At 41.6% G+C, this 14,433-nt stretch overlaps 1 protein-coding gene and 1 long non-coding RNA gene across 3 annotated transcripts in view; one reads left to right on the top strand and one right to left on the bottom strand.

Annotated features, from left to right (window-relative positions):
- The window catches only part of LOC109297810, a 47,366-nt gene extending 37,373 nt beyond the window's left edge, over positions 1-9,993 (top strand). Inside the window, exons 1-2 of one of the 2 annotated variants that reach the window (XR_002097425.1) lie at positions 6,440-6,713; positions 7,629-9,993. This is a non-coding gene — a long non-coding RNA (uncharacterized LOC109297810). Of the gene's footprint in view, positions 1-6,439; positions 6,714-7,628 lie in introns of those variants that run through there. The other variant, XR_002097426.1, reaches the window with a different exon arrangement.
- The window catches only part of ANKRD55 (ankyrin repeat domain 55), a 119,588-nt gene that overhangs the window by 27,856 nt on the left and 77,299 nt on the right, over positions 1-14,433 (bottom strand). The window contains exons 7-9 of the mRNA XM_019517841.1: positions 7,331-7,515; positions 4,939-5,106; positions 2,740-3,404 (exon numbers count right to left, since the gene is read on the bottom strand). Of these exons, the coding sequence (XP_019373386.1) occupies positions 2,740-3,404; positions 4,939-5,106; positions 7,331-7,515 (1,018 nt within the window). The remainder of the gene's footprint in view (positions 1-2,739; positions 3,405-4,938; positions 5,107-7,330; positions 7,516-14,433) is intronic.

Raw genomic sequence — 14,433 nt, 5'->3', positions numbered from 1 at the left:
ATAATGGTCACAAGCTGGCAGAGGTCAGATTCAGGCTAGACATCAGGAGGCGCTACTCCACTGTCAGGGCAGCTAGGATCTGGAAACAACTTCCAAGAAAAGTGGTGCTGGCTCTGACCCTGGGGGTCTTTAAAAGGAGGCTGGATGAACACCTGGCAAGGGGACCCCAGTAATCTTTCTTGTCATGGCAGGGGGGGGGGCTTGATGATCTGCTCAGGTCCCTTCCGACCCTACCAACTATGAAACTATGAAACTATGGTTCCACTCAGGACGTACATTGAGACAATGCCAGCAGTATGATGTATGGTAAACCTGATGGCCACCCACACCAGATTCTGCTCTTTGAATGTATGTCAGGTTTCAGTTGACAAATTTACTGAGCTTTCATTTCTAAGAGCACACAGAAATATACTGAAAAATCCCCACTTGGATGCTACCAGTCTCAATAGCATTAGCACAAAAATATAGCCGTGGGTTTTAGAAAAGACAGACTCATATAAGGCATTACATGCTGAATTTCAGATGAGAAAATGATTTCACTGAAAAGCCTCAACATTACTTATTCCCAGAATTCAGTCTTATATTTCCAGTGGTTAGGAAATTACATGTAGCTTCTAGTCATGACTAAAAACAGGAAAAAACAAGAAAAGAATATTAACATGTAATCATAACTAAAAGACCAGATATCACTTTCTCATTGACAGCTCAAAGACCAAGTAAGGCTTTCTGAAAGGGATCTTCCTATACAATCTGGCTCTCCAATGCAGAATCTTATTTCACTTCTGAACTCTTAAAAACCCGCTGGCAGGGCAATGCCATGAAAACTTCTGAGGGTAAAAATCCCGCAGCTAAGTCAATGGCTCTGAAGTTCATGAAATTAATTTAGTGCTACTTCATGGGTGGCTTTAATTACAGCAGCAGACATATTTGATCAACGCAAACAACTGAGCCTGGAAATCAGCAGCTCTTTTATCAGAAAAATGTAAGATAATCTCTGGGTGACACATTCCCATCAAACTATTTGCTCTCTGCTTATATAGTTTTATTTGAATCATTTCTGTGCTGGCCCTTTATGCCAGCTGGGAGAATCTGGTAATTTTTGGAAAGTTTTCTTTGTTCAAGGTCAACTCAGCTGTATACTCTGTCCTGAATCATCATGGTGCTCACACATTTTTTATTTAATAAGTTTATTTTGTAATTGCAATTAAAAATACTCTGGATGGTAAGTTATACACCATTTGTGGTAGAGGGATGGATTTTTCCCTACATCACACAAAGAAAGCTCCCACTACAGTGGACAAACTATCTCCTATAGATTACACAAGTTGGATTATGACCCTGTAAAATAGATCTTTGTGCTGATGCTAAGTCTCATTGAAGTCAGTGAACCTTCAAGTCAGTTCAGGAGTCCATCTATGTGGACTCATTTAGAAGACTGAGCCTTAAATCATAGAAGATTCACGGAAAGAAAGCAACTAGGTGATGCTGTCCATCAACCAGTGTAAACTAGGAATTAGGTCTCCAATACTCTATAGCTGCGGTGCCCAACCTTTTTGCCCACAGGTCAGAGGGGCGGTGCCAGGTCCCTTCCAGGACTGCATCTGGCCGGTTGGCCTGATCCAGCCCAGAGGGTGGGTACACTTGGGGGCAAATCTGGTGCATGGGGTGGGCCCAGAGGGGAGCCAGTCTGGTGTGGGGGACAGGTGCAGCCACAGCCAGATTCAGTGAGGTGGCAATGGCCTAGGCCTGGGCTGGGCTGATATGGCCATGCAGCAATGGCCCAGCCCCAATCCAAGGGCTTAGAAATTTGGCAGCGGGAGAACAGTGTCAGTGTTAATTGCCTAACTGCCACTGCTCTCCTGCTGCCAAATTTCTTTACCTTAGGGGAGCCCTGTAGGCAGTTTGGCCTGTTGGCTTGGGGTTGAGCACCCTGGCTCTACAGTCTTCAGAAAAGACACAATCTAGTTTTAAGTGTATTCCGCATCTAACTGAGAATTCCACTGAGCAATATTTCCTGTATTTCGACTCAGTTTTCCTACACTCAATTTTAGCTCATTCATCTCAGAAATAACCACTTGAATACCCCTAAATCATTTTTCAGTTTCCTTGGTAGTTATTTACATATGGGCTGCAGAAAACCTGCAAGATTTGTTTCACATGGGTTATGTGAACTGGACCCAGCAGGATTTAGTCTGGAAGCAATGACAAGGGACCACAGCTTGCTAATTTACCTGAAATTTGGAGTTCATGTAGTGGGAGAAATCACTGAGAGCTATGTGGGGAAAAACTATCTAAGCAGAGACATCTTGATGTAAGGGTGGTCAAGCCTTGCCACTCAGGAAATAAGCCCCACCTAACTGCCTCTTTTGTGTGTGTGACAATCACCTGAGCAACTACATTTCTGCTGCTGGGTCTGCAGATAACTGCTTAATGGCATCTGACACTCACATGCAGGTCTAAGTGAATTTGTCTTCTGCCTGACTTCAGACTAACAAGGCTACCTCTCTCTCCTGAAGGCATGAGTCTCATCCTATACACAAGTCCCTTTGATTCATTAGCCATCTGGTGTCCTGCACACACATGATATGAGTCTTATTACATAGAGGAAGAGTAAACACAAATTTAAAAATATTAAATATCAGAACTCAGACTTACCTGTTTCTCCAATGTGGCCCTTTTCAACCTGCCATGTTTGTAGAGGTTAGAGAATATATGGGAGATATAGCACAAAGAAATTACCTGATGGAGAACTAGGCAGGGAAGGTAAGTGAGGAGGACACAAAAGCATATGGTTGGATCTTTCAGAGTTCAAAGCATTTATCATCTTATCTGAAGGAGTTGTAGTACAGACTTTATATGAGAGTATTTGGTTAGAATCTGTGCTCCAGGGGTTGTCTAATAGAGTCTGGCAGCCAGTTCTGTGATCTAACAGGTCATGTTCACTTCTACTTTTCTGAGACCTATGTGAAAAATGGTAGGTGTTAGTGCTCAAGGAGACACTTGAAGTTGCACTCTGAGAAGTTGTTAAAAAAGAGCTGCCGGTTGTAATGGGGGGGAGACTTTGTGTTCTGATTGGTGGAAGTGCACTACACTCCAGCTGCTGCTTCTCTGACATGAGGTACTTTTGGGTGTCTGTGCTTCTCCTTTTGAAGTCAGCAGTGGCCACACATTCCCCAGAGAAATCTTTGCAGTTTGTTTCCATAATGCAGTCAAATGTGGTGATGATATCATCAACTTCTGATGTCTCTTCTCTTTGATATCGGTCTCTATTTCTGTCTTTCTGGTTTGTTCTCTGATCATCTTTCTTTTTTTTGCACGAGAAAATTTGGTTAAACATACTAAATTTTCCTTCCTTCTTCAGGTTTTTATTCTTCTGTGAGGGAATTTGATGAATTGTTTCAAACCTATTAGGAATTATACAAACAAACAAACAAACAAACAAACAGCCAAGTAAAAAATGAGGAGAGCAGAAAGTAGAAAGCCTTTAGCATTGTTATTTAAACATAAGATTTTAAAGAAAATCTATTCTGTTTTAACACACAAAATGAAAAAGAATAATATTCAGATGAAAGTGCAGGTGTAAATTATATAGGCTGAATATAATTGTCCACATTTTATGAACAAAAATAAGTTGTATAAGTAGTCTCTTCTCCTACCGCTGTGCTTTTTATTTGTATTAGGATAAACATCTGCATTTGTTATTACTGGTTTAATTTCTGGTACCAGTCTATAGTCAATCTGCTATCAGAAATCTGTTTGATCTGTTCTGGTTTATGCATCTACAGAACAGCTAGCAGTATATTCCAGCTGCAGAATCATTAGTAGTGATGACAATACATGAACCATGAATAATATGAAAAGCATTCAGGGATTTTTAAAGACTAAGGGGCCTTGGTTCAATGCCACATTTGGCAAGTGTTATTTTCCAACAGAATAGTGATTACTAACTCCAGGTCAGGGACACTGATTCAGTATAGCAAAGGGGGGAAATCACTTAATTCCATTTTTCACAATATCCTTCCCTTAGACATTGCAAATCCAGTGTCTGTGAGGCCTTGAACAGTTTTCAGGAGACCTATCACAATCACAGCCAGCTCATAGACTGTGGCAGATTTAAAGGAGGCTGTTGAATAACTATAATTGAATAACTGTATAAGGAAGGAAGCTATTGCTTGGCTTTGTGGATTTGCATTCATGAAATAAATAAATAAATAACTATTCAACATCTATGAGCAAGCCAGGATGTGGAGGTTTCAACAGCAGCAAACATAGCTTTAAGTATGTTTTGCCTTTTGTAACAGGAAATAATACTATTAACTGGAAAGAATGGGGAAAAACAAAGGAATCTGACAATTCATATGTGCCTAATACTGATGTGGTAAAACTTAGATAAATTAAGTTGGAGAAACTGAAAATTTTTACAAAGATAAATAATGGATGGTGAGCAAAGAATATAACAGAGGAGCTTTAAAAAAGAGAAAGCATGTATACAGCAAGGCCTGGAATTTTAAGAATGAAAATATCTTTTAAGCTATGAGTATGATAGCTTATTTTATCAGATGTTAAGTGACTTTAATAGAAATACAAGGCATATATTTGAGGGGAAAATTTCCCCTGAAAGTAAATTTTGTCCATAAATATGACAGTGCTCATTTGTTTTACAACTATGTGTTATTTGTTAGAAAGTCTGATTGGACAGATGCTATCTGTAGCAATGAACCATTCGATAGATGGATACTTTTGGCACTGGTGTTTTAGAGAAGAATTTGAACCAAGCATTGTATAGGAACTGCAGATTAATTCCTGCAGTCAGGAAGATTTTGTACCCTCCAGAGAATGCAGAGAGTAAGAAATGTCATTATGTCTTTCCAGTGAAGTTCAGTACTAGCATGTGACCTGTAGGCAAAAGCAAGAGGTGCATTATGATTGTTCCTTTACCTGTGCTCCTGAGAGAGCAGCTTGATGCACGATGTGTGCCCGCAGTACACTGCATATGTCAGAGGAGTGTTTTCATTGATGTCCCGGGGGTTGCTATCTATCCCCAACTGTAGCAGTGTCTTTACGCAGTCTGCTTTCCCTGCTGCTGCAGCCCAATGCAAAGGTGTCCTAAGGAAGAGAAAGTGGAATACATTAATGATCACCTGAGGTGTGCTCCAGCATCGCTTAGTCAACATCTGCACTGGCCATCTTAATCAGTTCTCAAACCATTGGTCTAGCTCAAATATATGTTCATCAGTTACAGTCATGGCAGGAGCAATAGTATAGATCTAGCTCTACTAAGCGTTAATGGTTAAAATGTTTGTAGTTGTCTTACACCACCACTTCCACCATTGCTAACACTGGTGGAAGAAGTGCCTAAAATTTCCAGTGAGGAATTTGAAAAAAATCTTTTTAGTTTCCCCCCAGGCTAGGGCAGTAGTTTGCAACCTACTTGCTATAGTGGGCCACACTTGCAGCTCTCAATGCATTATGTGGGCTGCACCCACACAACTTACTTCCTGTGTATCCATTTAAAAAATGTTTTAACAGGATGTCACATGGGCCGCAGCAGTGTGCTGACTGGGCCAAATGCAGACCCATGGGCTGAGAACCACTGGTCTGGGGGCAAGGGGCAATGCTTTTCATCCTGATACCACGTCCTGATAGCCAGGATCAGTTCAGGTTTTTCCATCAATATGAGGGGGAAAGAATCCTCCCTTAGGCCACAGAGCAGTTAGTGTTGTTGCTTGGCACTTACTATTTCATTCATTAGGCTGCTTTAGACCCTGATACTACTGTGTCTCTACTCTATAGTAAAAAATGACCAACAGGTACATATAAGGTGATTCTACTTCTCAAATCCAGTTGTCCTGGACTTTTCCCATGATCCTCTACAGCCAAGAACCTTTGTAGCCACAGTAAAAGGGGAAGGATTTCTGTTTAGTGACTAGAAACTAATATTTGGCCTCACAAGTGTAACATTCCCTGCAAAAAAATATAAATTTACTTTTAATTAAAGCAACCTGCAAAACACAAAACAAGCTGAATAGGAAGGACTGCATAGGAGGACAGCTGAAAAATATCAATTCATGTAATACTCCCCACCAGACAGTAAGTGAATACAGTGTAACTTTCAGATAGCTGCAAAAGAGAATGGAATTAAATGGAAACCTATTGTGGTTTTGTGAGCTATCTCCATCTCCAAAATAGCATCCCTTTTACAGAAAGCCAAGAAAATTTAATAGAAAATCATCTCTCTGATAGAATTATTTTGGATGATTAAAAAACCCTATGGACATGTATCCTTTCTTCTATTACATTTGAAAGATCTTTGGGAATACATTTTATAGAAACCCATTGATTTAAAGTTCTGTGAGAGTTTTTCCATAAGGGATGTTTTAATTATTATTATCTAAAGGCCCAAGCCTTTCGACTGAAGGCAATGAGACTTCCAGGGGAGTAGGAAAAATCAGTCCATAATCAGACTGGCAGTCCTTTGATTCTGGACTCATCAATGGCAAAATGTCTATTGACTTCAATGGAAGCAGGACTGGGATGCTGAACAAGAAAAAGGAAGAACTTCTAACATGTACAGTATAAAGTCGGGAGGTTCTTGGAAAAATGGAACTTGGGGATCCTCAGCACTTTGGAAGATCAGGCTCTAACATCTTAACATTACTGAAGTTGACAGGCTGGGTCCATGGAAGTTGGGCAGAGTTTTGATTTCAACGAGGGTAAGATTTCATTCCAGTTGTGAACTCATGCTGTGCTGTTTAGGAAGGACAAATCCATTTTAATGAATCAAATGATGATAGACCTCTGTCTTGTATAACCCTATCATACCCTATCATAAATATAAGGTTAAAATACCTTTATATTAGAGAACTAGGTAGTTAGCTGTGTTAGCCTGAAGTCAGACAGAAGGCAGGATAGAATTGCACCTCACAGACTAACTGAATAAGAGATACATACGCTTCCAGAAGCAGTAGCTTACTTCATCAAAAGATAGGCATGCTCTGCATGTCCCTTCCTAGCATCTGATGAAGTGAGCTGTTCCTCACAAAAGATCATGCAACTTTGATTCCATTATTCTATATGGTGCAACTCTTCCCCGTCTTCTGCCTGCTTTTATACTAGTTACCTAGTAGTCATTTATATTAGTTATTGTAAGGTAAGCACAAAAGGCCTCATTTGCAGAGTTGCTGAGTATATATACTTCTCAGCAATCCACTTTCATGAAATAGGTTGTGGCCTCTGTAACAGGAAACGTGACTGTTAAACAGTTTTAGCTTCAGGTTAAGACAATGGGAACAGGGGCTTTCCAGCACTTTCAGTACGTTTCCATGGTTACCTGTCATCCACATCAAGGGCCTGCAGGTTGCACTCTGAGATTTTAGCCAGCTCGCTGATAATATCACTATAACCTGCTGCAGCAGCGATGTGCATACAAGTCTTGCCATTTTCATCATCATAGTTTATTATTGATGGACCCTGGTGATGGTCCAGGATGATGGAACACAGAACCTTGTTTCCACTCTGGAAAGCAAGTAAAGGGAAAATAAGTATTTAATAATGAAGCATACTTCATACTGAACTCTCTATGCCACAAAAGGAAAAAATACAATAATGGCATTTCTTGTTTAGTTCAGATTCCAGTGGCATGGCCACTGCCAGACGGTTCCTGCCTCCTGCCAGAAGCTGGGTCTGCCCTGTGAGTTTCCTAGAACATTTCTGGGCACTGGAGAAATAATAAATAATGTAACAAAAGCTGAAAAAGGGCAAGGAAGTGACAGACTCTCACTGACTTTTAATTACATATTTTAATTACAGTATTTACATATGGAGTTAATTATATTTTAAAATCTAAATTACTTTAATATTGTCTAAAATGGCTTGGATGTTATAGGAGACACACAATCTAGAGCATGATGAACTGTATTTAATATATAATCTAAAAAGCATGGAAACATAGTGATGGAAGGGACCTCAGGGGGGTCATCTAATGCATCTAGCCACCTCCTCTCCTTTAAGTATTCCTAGACCATCAATAGTATGTTTAAGCTCTCCAAAGAAGAGGGTGCCACAGCTTTCCAAGGTAGCCTATTATGGTGCTTAATTATATTTATGGAGTTAGAAAGCTTTTTAAAAAAATAACCTAATGTCTCCCTTCCTGGAAAACAAAATGATTATTTCTTGCCCTGTTTTTGGTAGAGAACAATTGATTACTAACCTCTTTTTAACCTTTTTACATATTTGTAGGCTGTTCCCATGCCTATCCTCAGCCTTCTCTTTTCTAGTCTAAATGAACCCAATTGTTTCAAGCTCTCTGAAAGTTTCTGAAATGCTGATCATTCTTGTTTTTCTCCTTCGGATTCTCTCCAATTTCTTAAAGGATGGTGCCAAAAACTGGATACTATAATCAAGCTGAGTAGGAGAGATTAGTTATTAACTCTTGCTTCTTACCTAACATTTCTGTGAATACACCCGGAATGAAATATGCTGCCATTGTAACAGCATTAAACCCACTTTTTTTCTCAAACACTGTTATCTAATGAATTACTTCCCCTTTGTATTTGTGCCTTTGATGTTTTCTTCCTAAGTGTAGTTCTTTGTACTTGTCTCCACTGAATTTTATTTTATTGATTTCAGATAATTTTTAAACTAATCCAGATAGTTTTGAAATCTACTCATCCTCCAGAGTGCTTGCCACCTTGTCTCAGCGTGGTGTTATCAGCAAAGTTTATAAGTATGCTCTGTATTCCAGCATCTAAACCATTAAGGAAAATACAGACTAGAACCAGGTCTGGGACAAATCCTGTTGGGACCTGACCAGATGTCTCCCTTTGAAGATGTTTTCTTCTTGTTGTTAATCATAAATACATAAACTAGTAAGACCTTTCAGAATGACTTTGGATGTAGCATCCCTTTTTTTAACTCTGCCCCATAAGGATGTCTTTTTGGATTGAATTCGGAATCTTTTATTCATGTTGAATTACACTTATGCAAATAGTGCTATTGACTTTAATGGACTATAGTTATAAGTACTGCTCACCTGGAGAATGGAACAAAGACTTAAAGCTTTTATGATTGCTCTTTTTTACCAGGTTGATTAACAACCCTTCTGTCTCATGCTATGGTATTTTAGCTAGTTGGCTTATTTCCAGTTTATTTATAATTTTATGTGGCACAAAATTGATTGCCTCATTGCAATTAAAATATTCTTATCCAGAAGCTTCCTCTTCATCTGCAAGACCAGCAGCTGCATCAAATATGGCTCTTGAATGTGCCTGTCTGGACTTACTTTTAACAAATGCAAGAGGGTTGTTGGTTAGATTTTTCCCTCAAATCATTAGTAAGTCCCTTCATATGGTTGAATGTTTGAAAACTACTGGCCAGTAGTTTTCAAATCCTTTCTTCTGAAAGTTACAGAGTAGTTTATTCATCATTTTAAAGGTTATATTAGTTTTGTCCTTCTAATACTTCTGAGGTTTGAGAGAGTTCCTATTCCAGTTCTTTTAAAACACTCACTTTAACCTCTGTACAACTGGCAATTCTTGTAGATTTATTTTAACTTACATCATTGTATCATTGCCTTAATTATATATGGCTCATAAGAACAAAGGCCAAGAAAAAGCTGCTTTGGCCATTGTGGCCATTGAGTCCATTCCCTTGTGTTCATAGATGGTGATTTATCCAATGGGTCTCAATATTGTCTGCTCCTACCCCTCTTACACAAAACAGCTGCAAAGCATCCTATGAAAACAAAACTGAAACACCCTATGACATACCAAAGGTAAAAAGCAGGGGAAAACCTACCTACCATATTTTTATTGCAAGGAATTTGCCTGCTTGCCTCTGATGTGTTCATTACTTAGATCCTTCCTGTTAAAACCTGCGCAAAACTAACTATTTCAGATTTCAGCTACCTCAGAGCTCTCCCTAACTTGCTCACATACCCTGATTTTGGAGTAACCCTGTTCACACTGCTAGTAAATGTCTCTGTTTCTGAATGCACTGGTAGAACTATATTTCTTTATATCCTTGTACTAATTCTCAGAATTGCTGAGTGTCACCCCTATTTTACAACACGGTTGCATTCTTTGAACATTAGCTTAAAGTGGTGGTCACCAAAAAAATGTAGCTTTCCTGTAGTAAATTGATTATGAACCCACAGTACTGTTCTTAGACCAGCATATAAGGCCTGTGCTAGTCGGCAGTGATCCAGCTTCGGCTCTGGCCGCTTCAGATGGCTGCAATCTGATCCAGAGCTCTGGACTGGGTTTCCGCCTCGATCCGGCCGAAGTGGCTCTGAAGCTTCGGCGCCACCTTGGAGATCTGGCCATAGGGTACAATGGGGAATCAATGAAATATCTATAACTTTGTTGTTTTTGGTCTGATTTGGATGAAACTTGCGGGGATGGTAGCCTCTGCTGAGAGCATGAAACCTGCCAGGCTTCAAGAAGTTCAGTACAGGGGTTTGGGGGGAACTGCACCCCAAATTCTTGAAAGCCAAACTCATGTCACGACTGTGTGTTACACCACAGGGGGGTCAAAACTGCAGGGGTGGTAGCTTTTACTGAGGCCATAAAGCCTGCCAAGTTTCAAGGATATAGGTGCAGGGGTTTGGGGGGAACTGCACCTCAAGCTGCAGACAAGCAAAACTCATGACATAGGTGACACTGTGTGTGCTAAGGCGCAGCAGGGTGACAGCTGCAGCAATGGTGGCCACTGCTGTGACACCTGCCAGCTGCCGAGGAGATTGGGGCAGGGGGGGTCTGGGGCCCTGCACCCCTAGCTGCTGACGGGCAAAACGCGTGCCAAGACTGTCTGTGTCCTGGGGCAGTCGATTGCCTGTATTGATTCTTTCCTCTCCTTAGCCTGGTTTCGTAGGTGCTAATTGATGCTCATTAAGTTGTTATGTAGTAGCTAGGTCCTGTGTATTGAGCTGGTCCCTGAGTCCCTGGTCCCCGAGTGAATCATGATTGATTGGTAACTGGTAACACAGTAGTTTAGCAGCCAGGTCTGCAGTTGTGTCTCCCCTCCCCGCCCCAAGACAGACACAGTCAGTCCCACAGCACCCAAGGTACCATTTTTGTCTGTCAGCAGCTTGAGGTGCAGTTCCCTCCAAACCCCTGCACCGATTTCTTGAAACTTGGTAGGCTTTGTGGGCTCAGTAAGAGCTACCAGCCCTGCAGTTTTCATCCTGCTATGTTGTAATGCCTAGACATGACATGAGTTTTGCTTTCAGGAGTTTGGGGTACTGTTCCCCCCAACTCCCTACACCAATCTTCCTGAAACTTGGCAGGCTTCATCCTCTTTGCAGAGTCTACCATTCCTGAAAATTTCATCCAAATCGGACAAAAAAAACCCAAACCCAAAGGTATAGATATTTTATTGTTCATTAAGGTTTCTATACTAAGCAGGCACAATTTATTGACTACTGCACCTCTAAGATCAGCTGGACACTTTCCCCCTTCTGGCATGCTATTCTGAAAACTGATTTCTGTGGACAAGCTGCTGATGTGGTTTTAACAAGAGGGTATTCATTATTCCACACTAGAAGGAGAATTTGTTCCATGGCACTATTGGAGAAGAAGAATCATGCATCCCATCCTCATTTTGATAAGATTCGGGAAATTAGTACACACATGGACAAGTGGAAGGTGTGGCACATGCCAGTTACTCATGTTCTGGCTTCCCTCCACAGGCTTACACGCCAATTGTGTGCTAGAAAGATGCCCGTCGGTCATTTTTTTTCACCTGTGGTTTCAGCCCTATAGAACACAATCACATCTGTACTGAACTCAGCAGGAGTTTTGCAACTGGCTTCAGTATCAGCAGGACTAGGTCCCAGATGGCTGACACCAGGCATACTTATAGTCAATGGCATATCAGTGGGTTAGACCATGGCTGCTCCTATGTGGATACACTCAGGGAACTGTTGCCATCTGTGGTGCTAAGGACTAGCATAGATGGGTCATGCCCTACTCCTCTTCTTTGCCATCTGGGAAAAGCACATGCTGCACACTGTAATTGAGTAGAGTGTAGCCAGTCAAGGTAAGTCACCTGTGTTGAAGGGCACAAGCCAGGAACCCAAGAGCCAGACATTCAGACTCTAGGGACTTAGGCAGGGATGCAAGCAGGAAAGCAGGCAGTAGGAACTAGGCTAGGGGTACCAAGGCACAGCAAGGCAGGGGCCCAAGCATGTGGGCCTTTCTTTCTCTAGCCCATTGGGGAAGACTCAGCCTAGTCTCTGACCACTTCCAGCTGGGCTTAGACTTATTAATACATATCCTTGGTTGAAGAGCTTATGGTTATCATCTGGATGGCAATTTTTTCAGTTAAAGGCCGGATTTTATAATCTGGTTGTACCAATGAGTTAATATTGGAATATTGTATATTAATGTGATGTAATGTATATAGGGCAAGGAAACTAAAGCATTTTCTCCACGTTCTCTCATCACAAGGAGAGGTAGCCAGTGGAAGAAACTGGAGTGCCTGAGATGCACATAAATCAAGGCATTTCAGGAGGGAATCAGAACCATCCATGTGGAAACCCTCTAACTCTGAACTGATCCTGAGTTCCTTGGTCTGCTTTCTCAGGACCATTGTGTTGCCAGCTATTTTCCTTGAAGAAGCTCTGAAGTACATAGGGACCCTTCAAAATATACTAATTTTCCTCAAAATTATTTGCTGGGCATGAGGGGACAAGGAAAATGGTGTTTTCTTCTCTTAATGTCCCCATTTCCTAAGGTTGCCCACTCTCTGCCACTGCCCCTGTCCCAGATCTCCTATGGAGCCTAGAGATAGAGAAAGGACCTTTCCCCCAGCTCCAAAGAACACTGTCTGACTTGCAACGATTTGTTCTTAGAGAGCCTGAATTCCAGATAAAATCTTACCATCCAAGTAGTTACAAAAAGGTTGTCAAGTCTTCTAATATTAATTAAACAAACACACTCCTACTGTTTCTTCATACCGTGTGTTTTAAAAATATGTAGATGTCTTACCCTACTACCAAGGCATGTGGGCAATGAATTAGTTCAAATGTTGTCACAGATCAAATATTTCAGGGTTATGAGTGCAATAAACTTGGTGTTGTAAACGCAATCCTTCAAAAATCATGAGTCAGGCTCCAAAAGTCCTGAGCTTATTTAAAAATAAAAAGGGAACTGTTTAGCTGCCTCTGGGTTTTGAGCCTTCATGGTTCACATTTTCCAACTTTTCTCTACAGCCATGAAGGCTAGAAATGATTTTTTACATGAAAGCTCAGAATTGTACATAGTCACATGACTCTGGAAGCTGGAGCCATAAGAAAAAGATCAAATATTGTGAAATTTATGATAAAAATCATCATGAAGTGATGATTTCAAATCTTTCTAAAGCAGAGGTGCTCAGCCTCTGGCTTGCAGGACAAATGTAGCCCATGGAGCCATAGGTATCCACCCCATGGAGCTCACCACAGATCGGGAAATTTGGCAGCAGGGGAATGGTGGCAATGAATATGGTCACCCACTCCCATGCCAAATTCCCAAACCCCAAACCCCATGCAGCAGGGTCCCGCACCCCCTTGGCTGGATGAGGCCAGGCCATGCCCTCTCCCCAGCCTGGATGGGGCTGAACTATGCCCCTTTTCTCCCCCGGGGCCAGGTTGGGGTAAGCTCAAGCCTACTTCCCCCTGTGGGGCTAGGTCAAACCCTCTTCCATTGTGGGCTGGGTTGGAGCTGGGCCATGCCTCTTTCCCCTTCAGGCTGGTCCATGCCCCATCCCCCCTGGGGCCAGGCTGGGGCTGCGCCACTCTCCTTTTCCCTGTGGTGCTGAGCCATGCCCTCTCCCTCCCCTGCACAGAGACAGGTTGGAGCCAGGATACCTCTGGAGCCAGGGCAGCCTGGGCACTGCCCAGATGGCCTACTGGCCAAAAAGCTTGAGCACCACTGTTCTAAGGTATTTCTAGGCCATCCAATTCTGTAATAGCTAAGAAGCATCAGTATTCAAGACAGAGAAAGCTTTTAAATAAATTACTTTTGGTTTTAGTATCAGTAAATAGGCTTTCACAGTGCAACTAAGCTTTTTTCTGGTTACAAAGATCACTGCTTGTTTGAATGAAAGAGGGAAAGACAGTGACTGTTTAAAGAGTCCAAGTAAAACCACAAATATGAAGGGACTGCGTGTTCACATTCCCCTGCATTTGCTCTGAAATTGTGTAAAATCCCTAGTTAAGTCAAAGGGAGTTCTTTGTACACACTCCGGGAAGTATGTGGCTCTAAAGGAAGCCCAATTTAGCAATAAATTGTTCTGTCCCACCAAGTGGAAGTACCTATGATAACATGTAGGAGTTGTCAGCCAAATTCCACAGGACTTCTTTTCAGTGTTATGAACCAAACCCAGGTTATTTTCATAATGAAACCTGAAGCTGTGTGTGTGTGTGTGTGTGTGTGTGTGTGTGTGGGTGGGTGT

The sequence above is a fragment of the Gavialis gangeticus genome, unplaced genomic scaffold, assembly GCF_001723915.1.
Source record: "Gavialis gangeticus isolate Ggan-Ray unplaced genomic scaffold, GavGan_comp1, whole genome shotgun sequence".
Taxonomy (NCBI): domain Eukaryota; kingdom Metazoa; phylum Chordata; order Crocodylia; family Gavialidae; genus Gavialis; species Gavialis gangeticus.
This window is presented reverse-complemented; position numbering and strand designations above follow the sequence as displayed.